At 51.4% G+C, this 22459-nt stretch overlaps 1 protein-coding gene across 1 annotated transcript in view; it reads left to right on the top strand.

The window, feature by feature from the left end:
• Positions 1-19307, top strand: part of LOC144936446 (N-acetyl-beta-glucosaminyl-glycoprotein 4-beta-N-acetylgalactosaminyltransferase 1-like) — a 112656-nt gene extending 93349 nt beyond the window's left edge. Inside the window, exons 16-20 of the mRNA XM_078863497.1 lie at positions 1090-1243; positions 2257-2329; positions 7574-7727; positions 9161-9287; positions 10961-19307. Coding sequence (XP_078719623.1) covers positions 1090-1243; positions 2257-2329; positions 7574-7727; positions 9161-9287; positions 10961-11075 — 623 coding nt within the window. The 3' untranslated portion in view covers positions 11076-19307. The remainder of the gene's footprint in view (positions 1-1089; positions 1244-2256; positions 2330-7573; positions 7728-9160; positions 9288-10960) is intronic.
• The last annotated feature ends 3152 nt before the right edge of the window (positions 19308-22459 follow it).

The raw sequence follows: 22459 nt of genomic DNA, 5'->3' as shown, positions 1-22459 counted from the left end.
GCCGGGGGTGCCAGCGCGCTGCGCGAAACGCGGCTTGGTTTTCTCAACTACCGCCGGGCAAGTCGATGGATTGATACTCGGAACCGCGGTGGGAAAACCCGTGGTGGGCGAGGGATTGCTGCATGCGTCTACAGAAGATGATGATTGTGAGATCCTCTAGGACCTCTCCAACCTGCTGTTGAGCAGTGGGCACAGCAGGTGGCAGCATTCGTCTTTGACGGGAGCAAAAACCGAAGTAGCTTATGTAGCTCCTCTCTCTTTCTCTCCACGAGGGGTGTGGCCTCCTCCTCCACCTCGTCCGTTGCCGTGAAGTCTCTCGCGTGAAACCTCACAATGCCTCTTGGGAACACTCGGGGCAACATTGTACAGTACAACAAATAAACCGGTTTCAAGGAATGGGTCGTCTCTCGGACCGAGCTGGTAGCCCCAAGATCCTGCGTTTGTCAGATGGAGAAAGTTGATGATCTCAGCCCAGTCTCCAGTGACTGCACACACACACACAAAACCCCTCATCACGTTCCGTTCGGGCGAACACCTAATTTGGCTAAATTCCAACACTAAGAATCAAAGGAAATATCAGTTACAATCTCACGCGATGAACATTACTCTCAGGGACGGCGTGTTGGAAAGTGCTTTGTTGACTAGAGGTCACATTGAGGGGGCCTCGGAGCTAGTTCTGTGATCTCTGCTTCTGGGGGCTATTTTCGAACATTAAAGTTTGCAATTAGTTGCAAACGTATTGTCTCACGGACGTCACCCTTACAGAAGAATCGTGGACATCGTGGAAAAAGGCAAAGGAAGTAAGAGCGAGCTGACAACCCAGTCCCCACGGATGAAGTTTTCGCTCCTGCTTTGTGGGGGGTTTGTCCGTACACAGAAACGTGCACGTGGGAGGGAACACACAAACGGAGGGAGGCATGGGTTCGGGGCACGCACTCTTCACGCTCGCATTCTAACTCGCACACATCCTTCATGCTGGCACGAAGCTGAATGTAATTTTGTTATTTATTAAGCTAGTTCACACAGATGTTGACTGCAATGCCGCGCTGTGCTTGACCTGCCCGTCGCGTGCGCGTCCGTGCTGTGCAGTGAAGAACCAGGGCCGCTGGGTGCAGCAGTTCATCTGGGACATGGAGGCGCTGCACCGCGCCACGGGCGACCAGCGCTTCGGCGTCGTCATCGCCGACTACTCCAGCGAGGACATGGACGTGGAGAAAGCCCTGCAGCGCAGCTCCCTCCCCCGGTGGGCATTCTCACTTCCTCATCATCCTCCTCATTCTGCTAGCCATACTCATCCTAACTCCCTCCATCCTCATTCACGTCCTCCTCATCCTTATCATCCTCCTCCACGTGCATCCTTTTCCCGCACTTCCAATTAGCACAGTTTGCTACGTACGGTGCGAAAGAAGTTCAACATACAAACATCCTCCACCACCCCCCCCCCACATCCTCATCATCCTCCTCCAAGTGCTCCTTCACCATCCTTCTCCACGTCCTCATTCTTCTCATCCTCCTCTTTCTCCTCTTCCCTCGCCACCATCTCCTCCTCCCTCTTGCTCCTTCCCCATCATCCTCCTCCTCTGCTCCTCAGCCACTCACCGCTGCTCGAAGAGTCATGGATGGACCTAATGTTCCCTTCAGTTCAGGGGACATTAGGAAAGCGTTCTTGCCGAAGTGTCACTCTGTCCATCCATGGTCACCATTCCCTGACTCGGCATGACTCCTACGGCGAAATGGTCAGGAAATGGGAGTCCTGTGGTGGAATGTTGAATCTATCTGTATGGAGTTTTGAGCGTCACCACCTCCCCTGCATAGGTTTTCTCCAGTTTACTTCCACGTGCAAAACGGTCAAGAAAATCGGTCGAATAAAATCCCGATTTGTGACCCTTGAGACTCAATGAGGCTTTTCAGAATACAGGGCTGAGCGGTATGTTACAGTACTTGGAATGATACAGTAATGCGGCGGCGTACACTCGGTCATTTTACCCGGCATCTCGCTGGGTGTGCTTAGTAGTACATCGTATCTCGACAAACTTTATCGTTACATTATTTGCGTGCAAATTGTTTTTTGCTTAACACGGCATTTTTTGGGAACGCATCTACCACTGCCACGTCGTTAAATGAGGACCTGCCGTACTATCCTTCCCCCCGCACCTCCATTTAGCACGGTTGGCTATGTACGGTGCGAAAGACGTTCAGCATACATGCAACATACATACTCTCTTTCCCGTTGTCACCCCTGCTCCCGTGCCCCAGGTATCACTACGTGAAGCTGCAAGGGAACTTTGAGCGATCGGCCGGCCTGCAAGCCGGGGTCGACGTCATCAAGGTAGACACGCGTTGCCGTGAGCACCTGACATCGCCTCCGGGCGAGGTGGCCTGGGTTTGAGTCCAGGTTCCACCCACCCGTGGTTAGACCCGGGTTCCCAACTGCAGTGAGTTGATGATCTCAGCCCGGTTTTTGCTAATTGCTCAAAACAAACAAAAATGCTGCCAAATTTGTTTCTGCACTCAATTTGCCCAAATTCCAAAGCTGAGATCATCAATATCGCTTTTACTGTCACGTGACAAAAATTGCTCCCGTATGCAGAGCAGGCGAGAAAGTGCATCCCACCACCGTGTGTAGACCAGACGTCATGTAAGCGAGCTCAGGAGTGGGTCTGCGGTGTCCACTTCAAGTGGGCCCGTTCTCGAACACGGGGGGCTGCATGCACTGCCGTGCGGGAGCTCCGCGTGGACGGCCCGTCTCGCTCGCGACGCGATCCCGATAGCGTCGTCGGAACAAATTGGCGAAACGTGACAGTGACCACAGTGCCATTGGTGCAGAGCGCGAACCAATCGCTTGCTCAGGTAGGAGCAAGCAGGTCACGAACTTCCCCGGCCGATGAATTCCTCCGAATCCACGGATTCCCTACATGTACCTCACCCGGTCGGCAAAATAAAACCGGCGACTTCTGTGCGTCACGGTAACGCGTGCGGCGCTCGCCCCCGGGGACGTTTGGAGACGTTGGGAGACGTTGGGGAGACGTTGGGGAGATGTTGGGGAGACGTTAGAGACCCTCCCCCCCACCGCCCTACCCCCGTGGCACTTTCACAAAAGCCGGTTTGCGCGCGCGCCGTCATCGCGGTCGGATTCCAAGCCGCAATTAAATATAGACAAAGCAAACGCCCTGTGTGTAGTTAACACAGCGGGCGTGCCTGGCTGGAGGCACCTGTAAACTCAGCGCCGTAATCGCATCAGTGCAGTGCAGATAGCCGCTGTCTAAGTGGCGGTGGGCATATTGTTGGTGATAGAGCCTGACTGGCTGCGTTGTGTGTGTGTGCGTACGTGCTTCTGCCCGTCTGTGCACTGTGCGTGTGTGTCATTGATGGATGTTCGTGCGTCTGTGTGCGACATGCGAAGGCTGCATTCCATCAGCTACACTCGTGCAATGTGTACGGGCGGAACGATTACCGCTCCTCCCGATGCCCATAATAAAGAAAAATCGAGAGTTCAGCTTGCGTGACAGGTTTGTTTAATCGCCTTAAAAAGAGGTGAAAGTGGAAAAATATCAAAATAAACCCCACATGGGCGAGGTTTGGTTGCGCTTGTTCCAGACTGGCGGTGCAAGTACGTTCCGAATCCTCCAGGCTTGTCTTCACCTTCAATTTGAAGGTTGCTTGGCAACCGTGGGCGGCACATCTGCTTGGCACGTGTGTATGTGCGGCGTCGTTAAACGTTTTTGTAGAACTGAAGATAGAGAGGAACGGGAAAGGTGTGCTGGGAGGCGGGAGCGGAGGTTGTTTTAAATTACTTCAGCAGTTTGTTTTTCTTTCAGTTGCCGCAATTTATTGTATTGCTTTGGTGGGATGGAGAAGGAGTTCCTGTGACCCCGATGCGAGCACCTCATCGCGCCACGCCCGAGAAATTCCCCAGGCCCCGACGGCCGCCGGCTTCTCACGGCCCTCAGCGGCGAGCCTCTCGGGTTTCTCCGAATTGTTCCTCCTTGAGTCGGTCGCGCCAGACGCAATCCGCGATGCGATTTAAAACCTAAAAACTAAACTTTTAGCGTAATAGATCACGATGTTTCGATCGCCTGAAGACGGTCGCGTGTGTTGCGATCGAAACGCCGTGATCTTTTATTTCTATTTACGTGACTTGACCGAAAGGCCCAAAGAGGATGAATTCCTGCAGTCACGAAAGCTTTAAATCAAGATTCAGACTTTTAGCATCGTTTAAGACTTTAGCGACTAAACTAAACTGTTTTATTCATCAGGTAAAGCCCATTGAGCTATTCGCTCTTTTTCAGAAGCGACCTGGTTATCACAAAAGATAGCTCAACGAAGTGGTCGCTTATCACGTGGAAGTCTGTAGCAGCAGCCATATACTCTAAACGCGTGAAGTTGCTTCTAAATGTGGAGGGGAAAAAACTGGAGGACCCGGAGAAAAATTCACGCAACCACAGAGAGAGAGAGAGACACGCAAACTCCAAATATACAGCAGGCGTCAAGGGTCAGTATCGCATACACGACCTCCTGTATACCAGGCGAGGTGGCTAACATCTCGCCACCGCAGCGCATAAAACCGTCTGACTACCGAACGGCAGCACGAGCGACAGAGGGCAGCAACACAGCACACTCCATTCTTCAGTCGCGTGAAACAAAAGGTTATTCAATTAGCAAGCGGACGGAGGAGGACAGGGGACTGTGGGGGGAGGAGCACGTTTTTTGAATTCGTGCAGTGAGGTCGAGTGGATTTACATGGATTTGAGTCGAAGGTTTAGAGGCAGTAAATCCAGTTTCTGTGGAATTCGATTGGGTGGTGGGGAATGTGGCTGACCATTCTGTCTCTTCTGTGGCTTTCTACCCATGTTGTTGTCCATCAGATTTGCAATCAGCTTGTTTGAGTGTTATCCCCTCCGATGCGTGGGTGTTCCTCGAGTGTTGGGGAAACGTCACTCTTGGCAAAAACACTCTGGTGTCAACTGGGCCAAGATAATGACGACGATGATGACGACGACGACGACAACGACGATAACAACGATGTGGCTGTGCCGGCAGACGTAAGGCTAGACCCCCCACAACGTTCCGTGGTGACCGCATTAATCGCAGCGCCGCTCCTGACGTCAGCGGTGAAATCGGTGGCGGTGGGCGGCGGCGGCACAGCCGCACGCCATAATAGCGGCAGCCGGTGATCCTACCCCGGCAGGCCCGCGTAATGCGCCGATCCCCGTAATTACCGCGACTTAGCCGTGGTTGAGGTTAAGTTCTGGGACCGCGCCCCTCAACTCTTCCGTGTGGCAGCTTTAGCCGGGCGTGGCAGCGCATGCCCAGAAGTTGGCGGATTTGCCTAGAAACGATTGTGTCCCATTGAGGTGGGGGGGGGGGCGAGCCCTTGGTCGTTTGGTGGGAATGCTCGACGTCCGGGAATACCGGGTGGTGTCGGCGTGGGGAATGCAAGGAGATGGCGGTGCAATCAATGGGCTCGCGAAACCGCCTGTGCGAGGCGTTGAGCGTTGCCCACCCGTACGTGTCAAACGCTTATTAATAGCATTGGCCAAACACCCCGAGGCAGTACGCTCAGAAAAAAGCAGCATTGAGACTTATTGAGGCTTTCCTGGATAAAGGAATAATTATCTCGGCGTGAAATATTTATGATAGCTTAGTTGGCGGCACATCCCTCCGACGTGTTTTCGAGTTTGGACCCGCGTGTTGTTTCGGCACGATGTCCGACGTTTCGCTCCACGTGCTGAACGCTTCTTCAGGAATTGGATGCACCAGCAGCAGTAGGCAAACGCTATTTACAGGGACTCTTCTACTTACGAACGAGTTAGGTTCCAGAGGTCTGTTCGTAAGTCGATTTGTTCGTAAATCCAACTTTTTACTCCTGTCGATTCCAAACACGTACGGCATGTACACTTAACACGGGGAATGGCTTTGTATAATCTCCTGTAGATGTAAATGCCACTGGTTCTGCATGTTCTGCAGATGTAGTTGCCACCACCACTGTCTATTGCGCGGCGGTTGAACTTACGACTCTCGGTCTGGACAGGCAACTGGACATACAGACAGGTTTGTTCGTATCTCTGAAAGTTCGTAATTCGAATGTTCGTAAGTAGAGGAGTCCCTGTACTCGAGCACATGCGACGAAACCTCGAGCGTCGGGCCGAAGAGCACGCGCTAAAATCCGAAAACACCGCGCTGAGCTGCGCACGGCGCGATACGCAATAAAGCCGTGCCATTGCCTCTGTAATGGCACAGTTATGTTAATTTGGCGGAACGTTGCTTAAACTGGCCGACACATCGCGCGAATTAGACTATGATGTAATTTTGGCGCAGGGGCTTACGGCCTGTGAGGCAGCGCATTTTAGATATTTACTGAAATGCACTGCACATGGGCTCTTGGTTGAAAATAAGGGAGATTTTGACCCATGTAGGTAATCCTATAATTGTTATTACTATTAATTTTTTTTCTTCCAGTCTCACCGCCCGTTAGCAGCGCGCCAAAATAATTTTGCGCCGGCTGTGAACGCCGAATTAAAATAAAATTGCTCGTCGCAATTATCATGGGATTATCCCTTAATGTGCCAATGATGACATTGCCATTAGGGTAATGGGCCGCTTGTTTCATCTCTGTGTGTGCGCGTGCGTGCACCGAGCACTGAGGAGCTCTAGGAGCAGCCATCGCCCACTCTTCCCTCCTCACCGAGCCACCGTCATCGCCGTCATCGCCAGTGAAACACCCTTCTCTGTGTGTAATCCATCGCTAGCGGCTTACATCAGGTTAATGAATTTATCTGCGATTACCGTGGAGCAAGTTACGACCCGGAGAGTCGCGTGCGTCGCCGCGGCCTGGTGACAGGCTCGTGTCGGCCATCTTGAGGTGCTGCCACCCCGCCGTGTCACCCCGAGAGGCCTGGTCGCCAAGGGCTCGTGCCGGTTTCTCAGCTGTTGTGGAGTTGAAGCGTTTGTGTTTCGAAGGGAATGAACGTTGTTATTGTGCAGCTTCTTGAGATGCGAACACAGTTATGCACATTGTCACTCCACATTTATGACTTTGTCGTGTTTTGCATATCCTAAAAAAACATTATTTTTGTAATAAACTTATAGTAGAGTTGAGCGTGGATAGTAGCACAGGTTGCTCAAGTTTTGCAGGGATATCTGGTGGGCAGCAGAAGACAGCACAGCAACATCAGTTGTTCTACTTATATTTTTCCAAACACACACACACCACTCGTTAATTGGAGTGGCCAAACTTCCCAATACACCACTCTCCTGAAACTCAATGAATTGCACATCGAGTCTTGAGTCTTGAGACTCGATGTGCATCTCCTTGATGAACCCACACTCGAAGGTCTGCTGCGTGCCGATAATAATCTTCAGGTCTTCATGAATCCATTACTGTACAAATGCCGTATCGGTCACGGGGATCGTTTCACCCCGTCCATATTTTATATCGATCCCCACGTGATGTTGATATTCCTGGCAGTATCTACTCGCATGTACGAGGATGCGTTGACTGTGGCTTGCGTGGTGCGTGCGTGTGTGCGTGTGTGTGTGCATGCGTGTGTGCGTGTCTGCATGTCGCTTGCAGGACCCGCACAGCATCACCTTCCTGTGCGACCTCCACCTGAGCTTCCCGCACGACATCGTGGACAACATCCGCAAGCACTGCGTCGAGGGCCACATGGCGTACGCGCCCATTGTCATGCGCCTGGCGTGCGGGAAGTCTGCGCGCGAGCCCGACGGTGAGAGAGCCGGGCAAAGCGAGGGGGGCTTGGCACACGTGCAAGCGAGGGGGGGCACGTGAGAGGCAGACGCCTTACGACTGGCAGAGGTGGCGTGCGCACAAGCGAACGAGCTAGCGGGCGCGCGAGTGCGTGATCAAGAGGATGGGCCAGAACTGAGCTGGTCGGTTGGTAGGCTTGCAAGTGAGCTGGCTGGTTGGCAAGCAAGCGAACGGGTTAGTTTATGGACAAGTGAGAAACCTTGCGAGTGGGTGAACATGTGAGCATGCTGGAAGTAGGTCAACAGTCCAGTGGATGAATGCGTGAGTATTCAGCGGGCTGGTGGGAGCAAGAGTGAGCGAGCAAATGGGCGACCAAGGAAACGGGCAGCTAGGCAACGGAGTTCGGCGATCGGGGCGGGCTGTCGGTCCATCAAGCGAGTGAGCTGACTCGGATGATAGGCAGGTGAGCGAGTGAGCGAGCGGCCAATCACGAGCGTGGCGCAAGGGGCAATCAAAACACTCTTTGAGAACAAAACGCGAGGCGGGGGGTGGGGGCGGACTGACGCCATCTCATGCCGCTCTTCCACATCTCTGGCCCGCCCGCACCCACTGCCTTGCTGCCAAACCGCGGCCGCAGCTCCCGATCCGGGCGTAGATGCAGAGCGTAGAGCTGGGTTGGGGAGAGCGTGGAGCTCGCTGGGGCAGAGCGCGGAGCTCAGTTTGCGTCTGGGGCCGAGCCTAGTGTGTGCTCTCGTTAATCGTCGTCGAGACCGGAGCGATTGCTGTGCGATTGCTCATCCGATCGATGAGGCAATAGCACACCGAGAGCTCAAAGCGGTGACACGCTCAAGGCGTGGTAACGACGCGTCGATTAGTCACATTGTAATTTCAGCTTACATCACTGTTGTCTATTTAACTGTGACCCCAGGTCATTTTTGGAGCTTGGCGGGACTGCGGGTTGGTGGTTGGGGGGGTGGCATGAATGGTTACGTGCTCATTTAGCGTGGTGATTTTAGAGCGGTGAAGTGTTTTAGCCGGTGGAACGGTGGTGCAGTGTGGTTAGCACACTGCATTATGAACAACAGTGGGCATGAGTGTAAATCACAGCCACGGCCAGTGGCGAGTGATATCCGAGCCATTCCTGTGCGTCCTCCGCCTCCTTTCACCGACCTCGTGCTGACCAGCTTTGGCGAAGTACAGCCATAGTGGACTGACAAAGAAACAGAACCAACAGCACCGCTGTCATCTTACAGTCTTAATTCCAAACGTGGTTGAAACGAGGATTGACGCGTGTACGCATGGATTCTGTTTAACACCTCTTTCTACCGATGCACCTCTCTGAACCTTCACCCCACTTCCCTCTACGCCCCCCCCCCCCCGCTGTGTCCATGGCTCTTGCCTGACCCCCCCCCACCATCCCCCCTCACCTCCCCCGACCGTAATGCCGAACAGGCTACTGGGAGGTCAACGGCTTTGGGCTCTTTGGGATCTACAAGTCGGACTTCGATGGAATCGGGGGGATGAACACGCAGGAATTCCGCGACCACTGGGGCGGCGAGGACTGGGAGCTGCTGGACAGGTGCGGACGTTACCCCTCGCATGGCGATTAAATACGCGCACGAGTACGCACGCTCGCATAGACGCACGTACGCACGGGAACGGTAAGTAGCCACGCACGTTCATGGCACAGGAGCTCTGATGTCCTTTTGGCCGGACTGCTCCACTCCGAAGAGAGGAGCTTCAAGTAGGGGACCCAAGTCGTTTCGTGGGCGGTGCTTATCTCTCATCTTCACGGCCTTCCCGAGCCGGTGTTGTGTGAAATTCCACATTTCTACGGTTGAAAGCGAGTCGTCCACTGACGTCCACCGACCGGGAATTTTGAAACTCGCGACCTTGCCGCTCGCTCCGACCGCTATGCATGAAACTATTCGACCCGCGAGCGGTGCAGGGGTCAAGATGAGGTTGGTAGAAATATTTTGCCGTCAATTGTTGTGTACATTCTAGATTTGAAGTTTTCGTGACTGCAGGGATCCATACACCTTTGTTTATTTCGGTAAAGTTACGTAGGTAGAAAATAAAATAAATTTAAAATGAAAACAACTAAATTAAATCACGACGTTTTGGAAGCAACACAAGCATCTGTCATCAGGTGTGAACGCTCCAGCAAAATTACTGTAGCGTGTACAGCGTATGCTAATCGAACGGCGTCGATTCCCCGCTCGGAGCAGTTTGACGCATGTACCATAAGCGTAAGATTGTTTTAATTGAGCAGGCAGGTTAATTGAGGAACGCCCATGAGATTATTTTCTGCTTGGAGGAGTTAATTAATTAATTACTGGAGGCGCTCACACTTTTATTTTTCTATCCAGGAAGAGATTTGCGGCGTGCAAGGACACGGGCGAGGTGTAATCCTTCACAGCCACCTGCGTGACTCACTCCCTTTTTACCAACCGCAGTTTTATTATTATTTTCTTTGTGATCTCCATCATCATCCCAATCATCATCGTGAGTAACCACACCCTTGCGAGCCTCAATGAACAATGAGACGGCTTTTATCCATCGCCGAGCCTGCCAGTCAGTAAGTCGCCCTGCCTCTTGTGTGTGTGTGTGTCATTAACACTCTATGGACGTTCACAAAAGGCCGATTGCATTGTCACACGTCCGCTGTGAAAATGGGGGGGGGGGCCAGGGGGGGGTCACTTTCTCCGCTGGGTGTATCACAATACATCGGCTCGTTGATGGAATTCGATTCGTGCTATCGTCGTTGACTCAAGCATCCTGTCGCTCGTCTGCGAATCGGACTTTTATCTCTTACGCAAATAGTGTACGAGTTAAACGCCAGTCTACGCTTAGGGCCTGAGGAGCGAATCGCCCAGAATTCGCTTCGACCTCATCACATTGCAGAAGCTAAGCAGGGTTGAACCCGGACAGTGCTTGAATGGTTGAATACCATGCAGGCTACTGTGGGTGTGTAACCCACGTGGGGAGCGGTAGTGCAGTGGCTAGAGCCCTGCACCATGAACCCGGCAACCCGGGTTCGATTGCTGCTCACAGTAAATACGAGTGACGATTATCCAAGCCAGTCCTGGACGTGATGCTGGCCACCCCCACCCCCTCGTGTGCCGTGTCGGCCTTCGTAGGTGCTACTCACTAACAGCACTTGCTCAGACAGTCTGGTTCAGGCTGTGCGGCGGGGGATCTTTGTCTTCATCTCGTAACCCACATGTGGCTGTCTGGCGCGCGATGCTGCAGGGTACTCCAGGCCGGTCTGGAGGTGGAGCGCCTGCACCTGAGGAACTTCTACCACTACTTCCACTCGCGGCATGGCATGTGGAACCAGATGAAGGGCGCGCAGGACCGGGAGTGATGACCCGGTGTGACCCACGGTTACCCGGCATGACCCGGCGACTCTGAACCAACCTCTTTGCTCCGTTTCCACGACTCGGCATGTCACTTTCCTCCATCGTTTACGAGCCTGCGGTTGGGAGTTTTATTTTGTTACTTTTGCTTTTGGTGTTTCGTTTTTTTTTTATATCGTCCGCAGTTGGGTCGTGGGCGAGGGACCCCGGGAAGGGTGGCGTGGGGCAGAGAGGAGACGGTCCTGAAAGACCTGAAAAAAAACACGCACGCAAGGGGCAAAAGGAAAAATGTTTTAGATCCTACGTTTGGGCATTTCAAGGAATGCCAGCAAGCGGAGAGGGCTGACTTCTACGAATGATTTCTTGTGAACGACTATTGCAAAAAGGTATGAAGATCGATGGGGGCGGCTCTTCGTCAACTGCAGAGCGACATTCGAGCATCGTTTGCGGTTTGTTGCCATCGCGCGCCGTAAAATAATGGGCGTGCGCCGAGCGAAGGGTAAACACTCCTTACTTTTACTGCCTTCGCTGCTGATAGCGAAAACCTGGAACGGATTGATGAACAACCGCACTGCGCAGCACAGCACCAAAGGCAGTGCCGAGGGAGACGTCGTCAGCCGCGGAACCTGAACGGAATCAAAGAAATCTCGCCCGGATATATTTCTGGGCGAGCGTTTTAAGAGCGAAAGAAGCGAACTGAAACGTGGAAGGCGAGGGCTGCCGAGCTCGTGAGCGTGGCAGCCTGACTCTTGGCACGTCCACTTTGTTGACATTTATTCAAACAAAATTGTAACGATATCGCTTTGTTTTCCTTTAACCTATTGCCGTTTGGGGTGTCGTTCGGACGTGTCCCGTTTACCCATATTTTCTTATTGGCCACATTGGCACCGTTTCATTTTTCTGCAAGCTCTTCCCCGATTTTACGTCACTGTGGATTTGCATTCACCATTTGTTCCCCGGTTGTGCGTTTTTGTTTTCGCGTAAAGGGTTGTTGGCGGAGGTCCCGTCCTCCGCTTTGGGGCGACACACGACAAGCCGTCCGTCCGATGTAGCTCTATCAAGGCCGCCCATCGACGGCCAGCAGAGACGTGTGCCCCCGTCGTGTGCGAATGTGACTTTTTGTGACGCTAAGGATTCACCTCCCCCCCCCCCCCCCAAACAGTCTGAAGTAGAGAGAAATTCGAAAAATGCGATGAATTGCTCGCACATTACTGAATTGGGAAAAGTCACGAAGCAACATCCGCCCCTACCTAGTGGCAGACCAATGCCCCGCTTGCGACGTTTACTTTGGCCGCACGGGGACAGCAGCCACAGGGTGAGTCCCGAAATGCACTGCATGGGAGGCAACGGTATGAATATTAAGTTGTAATGACCATGATGAAGAACCCAGAGAAACGAGAGGTCAGGGGACATGACCAGTTCAAAGGGCACGGCTTAATATGGCGCCGCTTGCGGTGATGCCAACGCTTGGCCAGCCAGCGTTTGGTGGAGTCCCCGACTCGCGTTTCGCTTTGCCGTCCGTGACTATCGCACAATGCTCGTAATGATTGGCACACGGCAACTTGAACACTGAGCACACACAGGCACACGCATGGCGAGAGCAGTCCTTCGAGCTCGTGTGTAGGGAATGCAGGGAGCGAGACTTGGGCGGTTGTCGGCCAAGCGGGTAGGTGACGAGCCTGGAGTGGTTATATGTTGATGGTGCGCATGCGAAGTTAACTACCTCGCCTGGTGTGTAGGAGGTCGTGGGTTCGATCCTGACCCTGATGCCTGTATATTTGGAGTTTGCGCGTCTAATCTCCCCGTGGTGGCGTACATTTTTCTCCCGGTTTTTCCCTCCACATTTAAAATCAACGCGCATTTGGCTTCTATAATTTTCTGCGTGATATGCCACAGTCGTTGTGCCATCATTTGTGATAGCCAAGTCCCTACTGAATAACAGCTATATAGCTCTGTGGGGCTTTACCTGGTCAAATAAAACGTAGGATAGGTTTTCCCTATTTTTCTGGCAACACAACAGGTGTTGAGATGTTAAAACACCAAACTGAAGCCTTTTACAAAATAAAACGTAGTTTCTAGTTTTTAAAGTCCGTGGCCCATGTTCCAAAGGAGGAGCACTAACAACTCCATTGCGGAATGACCACGGACTCATGTATCACCGCTCGTGACTCTCTATTATAGATCGAGGGCATTGGAAATTCATAGCCAGGGAGCCTTGGATTTGGCGAAGGCTCCGCAGTCCGTTGTGTGAATGTCATCGCTCGTTCCCTAAGGTGGTGCAGGAGCTGCTTTGCCTCTATTCATTTGCGTAATAAGCGACGGTTAAAAATATACTTTTTTTTGGGCGGGGGCTGAAATTATCTTTGAAAGGAGTTAATCATTTCAGATTTTTTTGGGTAAAAAAAAACCGAACGTCCAAAAATTAGAGGGCACAGAGAACGTGGTCACGGGGTCACCGCGCGCCTCGGCCTACCACGCGCTCGCCTCGTAGAGATCCGGCGAACCTCGTTGTTGGACAATAATCGTCCAAACAAATTAAAGTATATTTCCTTAGTGATAAAAAATATATATTTAAAAAAATATATAAGTAATTTACGAAAATTTACGTCCAAAAAACAAAGAGAGAGCCCCACGTTTGCCACTCGCAGGGCCACGTGGTACAGACTGAAGCGTCCAAGGGCGCACGTGTTGAAGAGCCGAGTCCGTGTGCGGTGTGGCTCTTCAAGTGCCGCGCGCTCCGAGACTCCGCGAGTCCGGCTTGAAAAGCTTTCGGCCGTGTAGGCTGTTGGCTGTGGGCAGCGAGCAAACGCGAGAGCCGGGTAACTCGTCTGAGGTGGCGAATGAGAGTGGGTGGGGGCGCTGAGCCCCCTTGAGCCCCGTGAGTCCCGCTACACGTGTTCACGGTGTTCGCTTGGACCAACGTCTCGGCGGAGAGCCCCCAACGCTGGCGCCGCCCGGGTTCACAGCCGTCGATGCCATTTCGCTTTCGTTGAACGGAGAGGAATTTTTTTTTATATACGTATACTGTACAGACGTTTCTACGCGTTATATAACGATGCATCAATGCCAGGGCGTCATCTCTTATAGGTCACCGAGGGTTTTTGTAAAATGTGGTCGCGCTGCGTTTTTACCTGTTGGGTTCTGGTTTTTTCTTTGCACACTTGACGGCATTTTATTTAAAAGTTATTTAACGTGCTTTTCTGCCCGTTTAAAAATTAACTACTGAACTCGCTGGATTTCTGTCGAGGAAATCCTTTACATTTTTAACTTATATCTTGAGTCGTTATCATTGCAAACACTGGATCTTTAAGGTATATTTTATCGATATTTTAGTTTTGCTATTACGTAATCACGTCTTGTTCCCCCCCATTCCGATTCCCGCCCGCTTTGGTCCTACTGCGCTCCGTGTCAGTCGCCACAATCGTCCCGATGTTTGTTTGCCCCCCCCCCCCACGGCCCGCTGCTCGAAGACGTCCACACGGCCCGGGTTTGGCGTTCGGATCGCGTAACGAGAAGCGGCTCATCGGCCAAAGCAGTGCGATGGGAAATCTCCATTCCGCTGATTGACATCGCCACCACTGCTGCACCAGGCAAGGCTCTTTGAGCCGTGACCCTGTGTGCATGTTGACCTTCTACCCCCTGTGTGCATGTTGACCTTCTACCCCCTGTGTGCATGTTGACCTTCTACCGCACACCGTGCGTAGCCCGACAGTGTGGGAGGAAGGTAACGGCGGCATCGCACCCTCTCCGTCGGCGGACAACGGCGATCTGTGTTTTTTCACGCGACCTGGTTGCACGCAATTGAATCGCTCATTTGCGGGATGTGTCTCCGTTGCCGGTTGCGAGCGGTTGGTGCAACCCGAGTTGCTAAGAGGAGAGGCAAGACTCTGGGGCAACGGTGTCGGTCTGCTCGGCGATTGGTGGCGACGCGGCTTCGCCACGTGCACAACACGATCGTCACGGTCGAACGCTTGGGAGGAGGCTTTCGCAACCAATATTAGCCATGGTGGAGTCTTTTTTTAGGGCAGAGCGCGTAAATATAAATGTGTCGTTAAACCCGTAACCACCCGACACAGCCAATTAGTAAGGTTTGTCACGTGAACAGAACACCTGCAGCATTTACTATTCGAGTGGGTTTATTCTTCAACGCACCGGTGTGCTGAACTAGTAACGAATTGGCATGTTTTGTTTACGTGACAGGTTTAACAACAACATTTATATTTACGCGATCCAACCCTAAAAACTTCTGATGGACGATCGTTTGCAATGTCAACTGGGGGGGGAGGGGCGTGGTCTGTGCTGTAGAGGGCGTGGCCAAACACGCCTCTCTTGCTCAACGACTCGCTGGGACGTGCAACAAAGCCACTTTTAAAACGTGGGGGCTTTCGCCACCGAATATAATGTATCCGTGGGTTTGGAACATAGTCGTTTGCAAGGGCAAGGCGATCGGGTTTCGGCGATTCGGAAGAGCGATTGTGGACCGCGTGGCCGATGGCTCGGGCCGTTGAGACGCTGTATTTCTAAGCGGCGGGAAAACTGAAAGTGGAAAACATTGCTTCTGAAATGTCAACGTACTGTCACGCTCTAGGAAGATGATTACAGCAATAGGTTAATTTTAACTTATTACAAAAAGAGAGTTTTATTTATATGTATCGTAATGCTGTCATCTGCTGGATTATTTAGCCATGTGTCCACTTGTGACCCCACGTCACATGGTCAGCTGGTGAAATATATTTTTTGCGATCCCGAGATATTGTCACGAGCATTTACGTCGCGAGTGCTGCCTCTGTAAAAATGTTGAAAGTAATGGTTCAGGTTTTATTTGTTTTTTTTATATCTATCTCTAAACAACCCGACAAAGTGAAGCAAAAACCTCCTCTTGAAAAACAAAGTGACCGCACTGCGTGTGGAGCGCCACGAGAGCGCTTTGGCGACGCAATATCTGCGTCTTCACTCTTGCTTCGCTCTGCACCTAACCCGTTACACTCGTCTATATTGTGTTCATAATGGAGGTTTTTTTGGGTTGGATGGTGTGAATATCAATGTATCGTTGACCGTATTTTATGTTTTTCATATTCAACTCGGGTGTCATGTGTATATTTTTGACCGTTTTCTCTCCCGAATTTACTTGAACATGTTTTTTTATTTCCCCCCTCGTGGTTCCCAATAACCGGTGCGCGCGCGTGTGTGTGTGATTTCATTCGCCGCAGCCTAGCTGCCAATGTCTTGGGGACTCTTTTATTTTGCACGTCACGTAATCACGGCGGCTTTTGAGGAGGGGTCGACGGAACGGCCCGGGGTTTGAGTCGTTCAACGAGCGCCGCTCCCCACCTCCAGTGGAACGAGCTGGTGCCCGTAGGAAGGCAGGACAGCAAGTCGGTTTGATGAGCCGTCTGCTGTGTGGAGATAAGAGCATTCTCCCCTCCTCATCTCTTAAGCTTTCTCCGGTTTATCCCGGTTGCCTCGACGTGAAAAGATGTACCCGATTAGCAATTTGACATTCAGCTGAAGCGAATTAGTTGGTAATGCGGCATTGGCAGGAGCGCACGAACGGCAAAAGCAAACTCAACACATTTGTCAACAGCAATAACATTGCCTTTCAGAGGAAAAAAAGTATGTTATAATAGACGACGTTTCTGTGCAACGGCCCTTCACAGCACCTGGAAGAGGCCAGAGAGGCAGAGGTCAAACTTTTCAGACGTTTATTTCTGAAGTAAAGCCCATTGAGTTATGAAAGCTCTGTTTAAAAGGCCACACGGCTGGCAGTTGATGACAGCAGTAGCAGCAAAACGTTAAAGTGTCTCCATGTGTTGTGAAGGAGGACCATTGCCCGAAACGTCATCTATTTATTTTCATTTTTTATTGCAAGGCGACAGTGTTATTGACGAATGTGTTGAGTTTAAATATGAAGCAGGACCTTGCTGATAACAAGCCTCGAAGACTTGACGGAGCACTGCTGCGCCACGATAACAATAATGGGTGAAACACTTGTGGGGTGCAATGTAGGAAACCTAACAGGTTGCCATAGAGCTTCTGGGGCTGTGGTGGGCAGCAGAAGGCAGTGCTGCAGTGGAATCCACTGTTGTACTGTACTTTGAGCGCTTCACGTCTATGCTCCCCACCTTCACGTGGTGCGGTTTGGTAAAAAAAAAAATCCCCCCCCCAACGACCCCATATATATGCATGTTGAACTTACTTCGCACCCTATGTAGCCAGCCGTGCTAATTGGAGGTGCGGGGGAAGGACAACAAACTAAACACAAAAAGCTGTTCTAAAGAAATGAATTTTCAATCTAGATGACGATTTAAAAGTGCATAGCTCCAGTGGCTTCCTGATATCGGGAAGGAAGAGCGTTCCAGACGGCCGCAGAAGCGCGTCTGAAAGCGTCACGCGATGCGGCAGTAGCCGTCTTTGTTCGGTGGCACGAGAAGGCCCTCGTCGGGGCGTGAGTTGACAACAAATGGCCGTACAAGCGTCGGCTCCGGTCATGAGGACGGGGTTCCACGCCCCACGTGGGTTCCAGGCCCCACGTGGAACCCAAAACAGACGCGAAGGCGAACGAACACCACGCATCGAGATCCGTCCAGGCGGTGGGGTGACCTCTCCCGTCCTCCCGACTCAAACCTTTCCCCTCTGGCCAGACCCCCGGGACGCAATTACAAATTAATCTTGCAAGCGGCGTTGTTAGGTGTTAATTCCAAATCATTGAAATGGCCAGGATTGCGGTTAATTTACTAGTTACGCAGTCACATTTGTAAGTGATCTCTGGTGTGTCCGTGGCTTTCTTTTTTCTGGCCCCGAACTCCTGCACTTTCCCTGGAGTCGCCCTCATGATGGTTCACACTGGGAGGGGGGGAACATTGTGTGTACACTCCTCATCGGTGGCGGTCAGTACATAACACTCGGATGCTTGTGTGCGTAATATATTTTACAGTTTATATTCTTATTTTGTCCCCGGATGTGAACGGGCTGTTTTAGGTGATCGCACTCCTAAAATTGGAGTTCCTCTTGCCCTCGGTGTGTCTGTGATACCCTGCGGTGGGTGGGTGTCCGTGATATTCTGGTCGTGTTGGGAGGTCTCAGATAGGACGGTTCCATGGTGTCCTGGATATCATCGTCGCGTCTCAGATATTTTTGGTGTGTAGGATGTTCTTGATGTATGGGGATATCTTCGTGAGCGTTCGAGTGTTTGAATGTTATGGGTCAATCGTCACGGGTGTCTTTAATGTTCTGTTTGAATGGCACTCTGGTTGTCGATGATGTTATGGGTGACCTGGCTTTGTCTGGCCCTGGGTTTATTGGATGTTCGGCGCATCCCCTGGGTGGTTACGCGTGAGATGACTCTGGCCTGTGGTGAATATTGACACCGGTGAAACCCCTGTGCAGCCTTCTTGTCCTGCTATGAAGAACATCTGCTGCAATGATGAAGGATTATTTTTTTTTAAATATCCCGGTAAACGTCACGAAGCAGAATTTGCCTTCACGTTTTTATGGACTTATCTTAAATATGGATATTAATAATTATATAAAGACCTATTCATGATGTTACAATTGGAGTAACAAAAAAAATATTAAAGTGTCCATTGAGGCAAGGTTTCTTAACATCGCTCGTGTCACCTTCTTTCATGTGCCACCTTTCCACAAATAATTGGGTGCACGTGAGAACACGGCGTTTGAGATGCCCCCTTTTTTGAAAAGAAAATTTTCACCGTCCTCAAAAAACGTCGGCTCGTTTCCTCGTCCGCTGAGAACCACCTCGTCGTTTCTTTTTTTGTGACCGCGGCGGTAGATGCCGATGATCCAGCGCTTGCAGAGGCAAGGGTTGGCGGATCACGTCGGTCTGGTGACGCTGCCAGACCGCGTCTTGGGATGCGACGTGGCGGTACGGCAAAGTGGGTTTGTTCACCCGTCCCCTTGTGTGCGGACTTGTTGAGCGTTACCGCCACCCCGCTTGCGTGGCAAGAAGCCACCTCCGGCTACTCCGGAGACAGCCTCTAGCACGCAACGTACTCAATAAAGCAAATGGAAACCAGTCCTGATGTAGCAGGACCCCCCCCCCCCCCCCCCCCCGGGAGACACGGTTAGGCTTTCCTAGATAAATAAATGGCATTATAATTACCATTACATATTTTATGGGTTTGTTGCAGTTGAGTGGACATGGGGATCTCGGTGCAGTTGAGTTCTGGGTATCCTCGATGTTGCAGGTGTCTGGTTCTGGGTATCCATAGTTGTGTGTGTGGTTCTGGGTGTCCTGTTCTGTGTGTGTGGTTCTGGGTACCCTCTGTTCTGTGTGTGTGGCTCTGGGTATCCACTGTTCTGTGTGTCTGGTTCTGGGTATCCTCTGTTCTGTGTGTGTGGTGCTGGGTGTCCTGTTCTGTGTGTGTGGTTCTGGGTATCATCTGTTCTGTGTGTGTGGTTCTGGGTACCCTCTGTTCTGTGTGTCTGGTTCTGGGTACCCTCTGTTCTGTGTGTGTGGTTCTGGGTGTCCTGTTCTGTGTGTGTGGTTCTGGGTATCCTCTGCTCTGTGTGTGTGGTTCTGGGTATCCTCTGTTCTGTGTGTGTGGTTTTGGGTATCTTCTGTTTTGTGTGTGTGGTTCTGGGTATCTTCTGTTCTGTGTGTGTGGTTCTGGGTATCCTCTGTTCTGTGTGTGTGGTTCTGGGTATCCTCTGTTCTGTGTGTGTGGTTCTGGGTATCTTCTGCTCTGTGTGTGTGGTTCTGGGTATCCTCTGCTCTGTGTGTGTGGTTCTGGGTATCCTCTGTTCTGTGTGTGTGGTTCTGGGTATCCTCTGTTCTGTGTGTGTGGTTCTGGGTATCTTCTGTTCTGTGTGTGTGGTTCTGGGTATCCTCTGCTCTGTGTGTGTGGTTCTGGGTATCCTCTGTTCTGTGTGTGTGGTTCTGGGTATCTTCTGTTTTGTGTGTGTGGTTCTGGGTATCCTCTGTTCTGTGTGTGTGGTTCTGGGTATCTACTGTTCTGTGTGTGTGGTTCTGGGTATCCTCTGTTCTGTGTGTGTGGTTCTGGGTATCCTCTGTTCTGTGTGTGTGGTTCTGGGTATCCTCTGTTCTGTGTGTGTGGTTCTGGGTATCCTCTGTTCTGTGTGTGTGGTTCTGGGTATCTTCTGTTCTGTGTGTGTGGTTCTGGGTATCCTCTGTTCTGTGTGTGTGGTTCTGGGTATCATCTGTTCTGTGTGTGTGGTTCTGGGTATCATCTGCTCTGTGTGTGTGGTTCTGGGTATCATCTGCTCTCTGTGTGTGGTTCTGGGTATCATCTGTTCTGTGTGTGTGGTTCTGGGTATCATCTGTTCTGTGTGTGTGGTTCTGGGTATCATCTGCTCTGTGTGTGTGGTTCTGGGTATCATCTGTTCTGTGTGTGTGGTTCTGGGTATCTACTGTTCTGTGTGTGTGGTTCTGGGTATCATCTGTTCTGTGTGTGTGGTTCTGGGTATCCTCTGTTCTGTGTGTCTGGTTCTGGGTATCATCTGTTCTGTGTGTGTGGTTCTGGGTATCCTCTGTTCTGTGTGTGTGGTTCTGGGTATCCTCTGTTCTGTGTGTGTGGTTCTGGGAATCCTCTGTATTGGGTATCCGCTGTTTGGGGTCTGGTTCTGCATATCGTGGATGTTCTGGGTGGTCTGGTTGAGTGCCTTTCAGGGTGGGATCGCTGCTTTGTTGGAAGTTTGTAGACAAGGGCCCGGGCTGTCCGTTTTTCCTGATTTCTGTGAAATTACATATTTACTGTATTATGATGGTTATTAATACTACTTTGGGAGTTTTGTTTCTTCTGGGGTTTTTTGTTAAATAAAGTTAGTTTAGCATAACAACGGGGTGGTACGTGTCCTTTTTTCTTGCTGTCTTGATTGAATCACCAAGTCTGCTCTCGTTTGCCCAGTTGCTTTCCCAATTGTGATGTCAGCAATATGTCACGGGACAGATGTCTGTTCGGATCTCGAGCATGCTCTGCTCGATTTTTAGGACGGTCCACAGAAACCAAGGTTAAAGTGAACCAAGAAGATCTCTCCTATCCACACACTGGGCACACTTGCCCGAGTGCACTGCTGCAGATACACATGTGAATAACACTGGTCAACAAAAAAAAACATTTTTTTTCTGGCCTGGACGTTTGCAGCTGTTTAAGACTAATTTCAGGGTGCTGATTCCAAATCTGATCTCAGATTTTCTCTATCACATCATGTTTATGCTATCGGCATACCCCATTTTCATTGACCCTGGCGATTAGGGTTCCATTCACGCTCACGGCCAGCACCAGTGACGATTATCTGAACCGGTCCTGGGCCTCCCCTAGGTCGACTCAACCTGAAATTAGTACCCTGTGTGGTGTGTAAACATCGCCACTGAGGAGACAAAGGCGGTCGGGCGTGGTGATGGCCACCCACCCCCTCGTGTACCGTTCCGGCCTTCATTGGTGCTCGCTAACAGCACTTGCCCCTACAGTCTGTTAAGGCTACACGGGGGATCTTTGTCTTTGTGTGCACGCGTAGACGTTCACCGCGCTGCGCTCCGCGGAACCCGGCCACCCGAATTCGATTCCGTCACTGGTGGTGACTGAGCGGATTATCAGGACCGGTCCTGGGCCTCCCCGAGGTAGACTCGGCCTCAAATGAGTAGCTGGTGCGATGTGTAAGCATCCTCACTGGGGAAATGAGGGCGGCCAGTCGTGGTGCTGACTACCCATCCCTTCATAGGTGCTCGTTAACAGCACTTGCCCCACCAGTCTGTGAAGGCTGTGAGGATATCTTTGTATTGGTGGCTTTAACCGCACAAATACCTAGACATGAATTGCACCAAAAAAGTAACAGACAAGGTTATATTTAACCTTCAATAATTAAGTTACTATCACCCCCATCCGCCTGTGGGCCTTTGTGAAACGAGTTCGTTTTCTCAGCACCGTCTCAGGCCATTTTGCGTGAGCTCATCGGCAGAAAAAATGTGACGGGTGGGGGGTGAAATAGTGCCACAAAGCTAATTAATTTGATGCTTATTGTGAATTCCTTCATGCGTGGCATTGATGAAATTGTGAATGCGAACAAAAGTTCGTGAAATCTTGGAAATGACCGGAGGAGGGGAGAATGGTGGGCGACACGGCGAGACTTTATTCGTGACCTTGCCTGCGCTGTTTTTTCTGTAGTGGTGATGATGGTGGTGGTGATGATGATGGATTTTTGTTCGTCATTTCCAGATGTTATTATTATTCGTTTCAGGCACGCGGCGCCGGCAAAGGTTCGGCGGCCCATCACCGTTTCAGCTCCAGGAACCAGGGCGGCTCGCCCCGGGCCGCTGCTGAACCCATCGGGCGGACACCACCAAACCGCAGCTGTGCCCTGTGAGACAAATGTGGAGGAGGGTTCACGCGGTCGCTTGAGGTCAGACGAAGTTGGG

Source organism: Lampetra fluviatilis, chromosome 16 (assembly GCF_964198595.1).
Source record: "Lampetra fluviatilis chromosome 16, kcLamFluv1.1, whole genome shotgun sequence".
NCBI lineage: Eukaryota > Metazoa > Chordata > Hyperoartia > Petromyzontiformes > Petromyzontidae > Lampetra > Lampetra fluviatilis.
The sequence above is the reverse complement of the archived record's forward strand: the minus strand, read 5'-3'. Positions and strand labels throughout refer to the sequence as shown.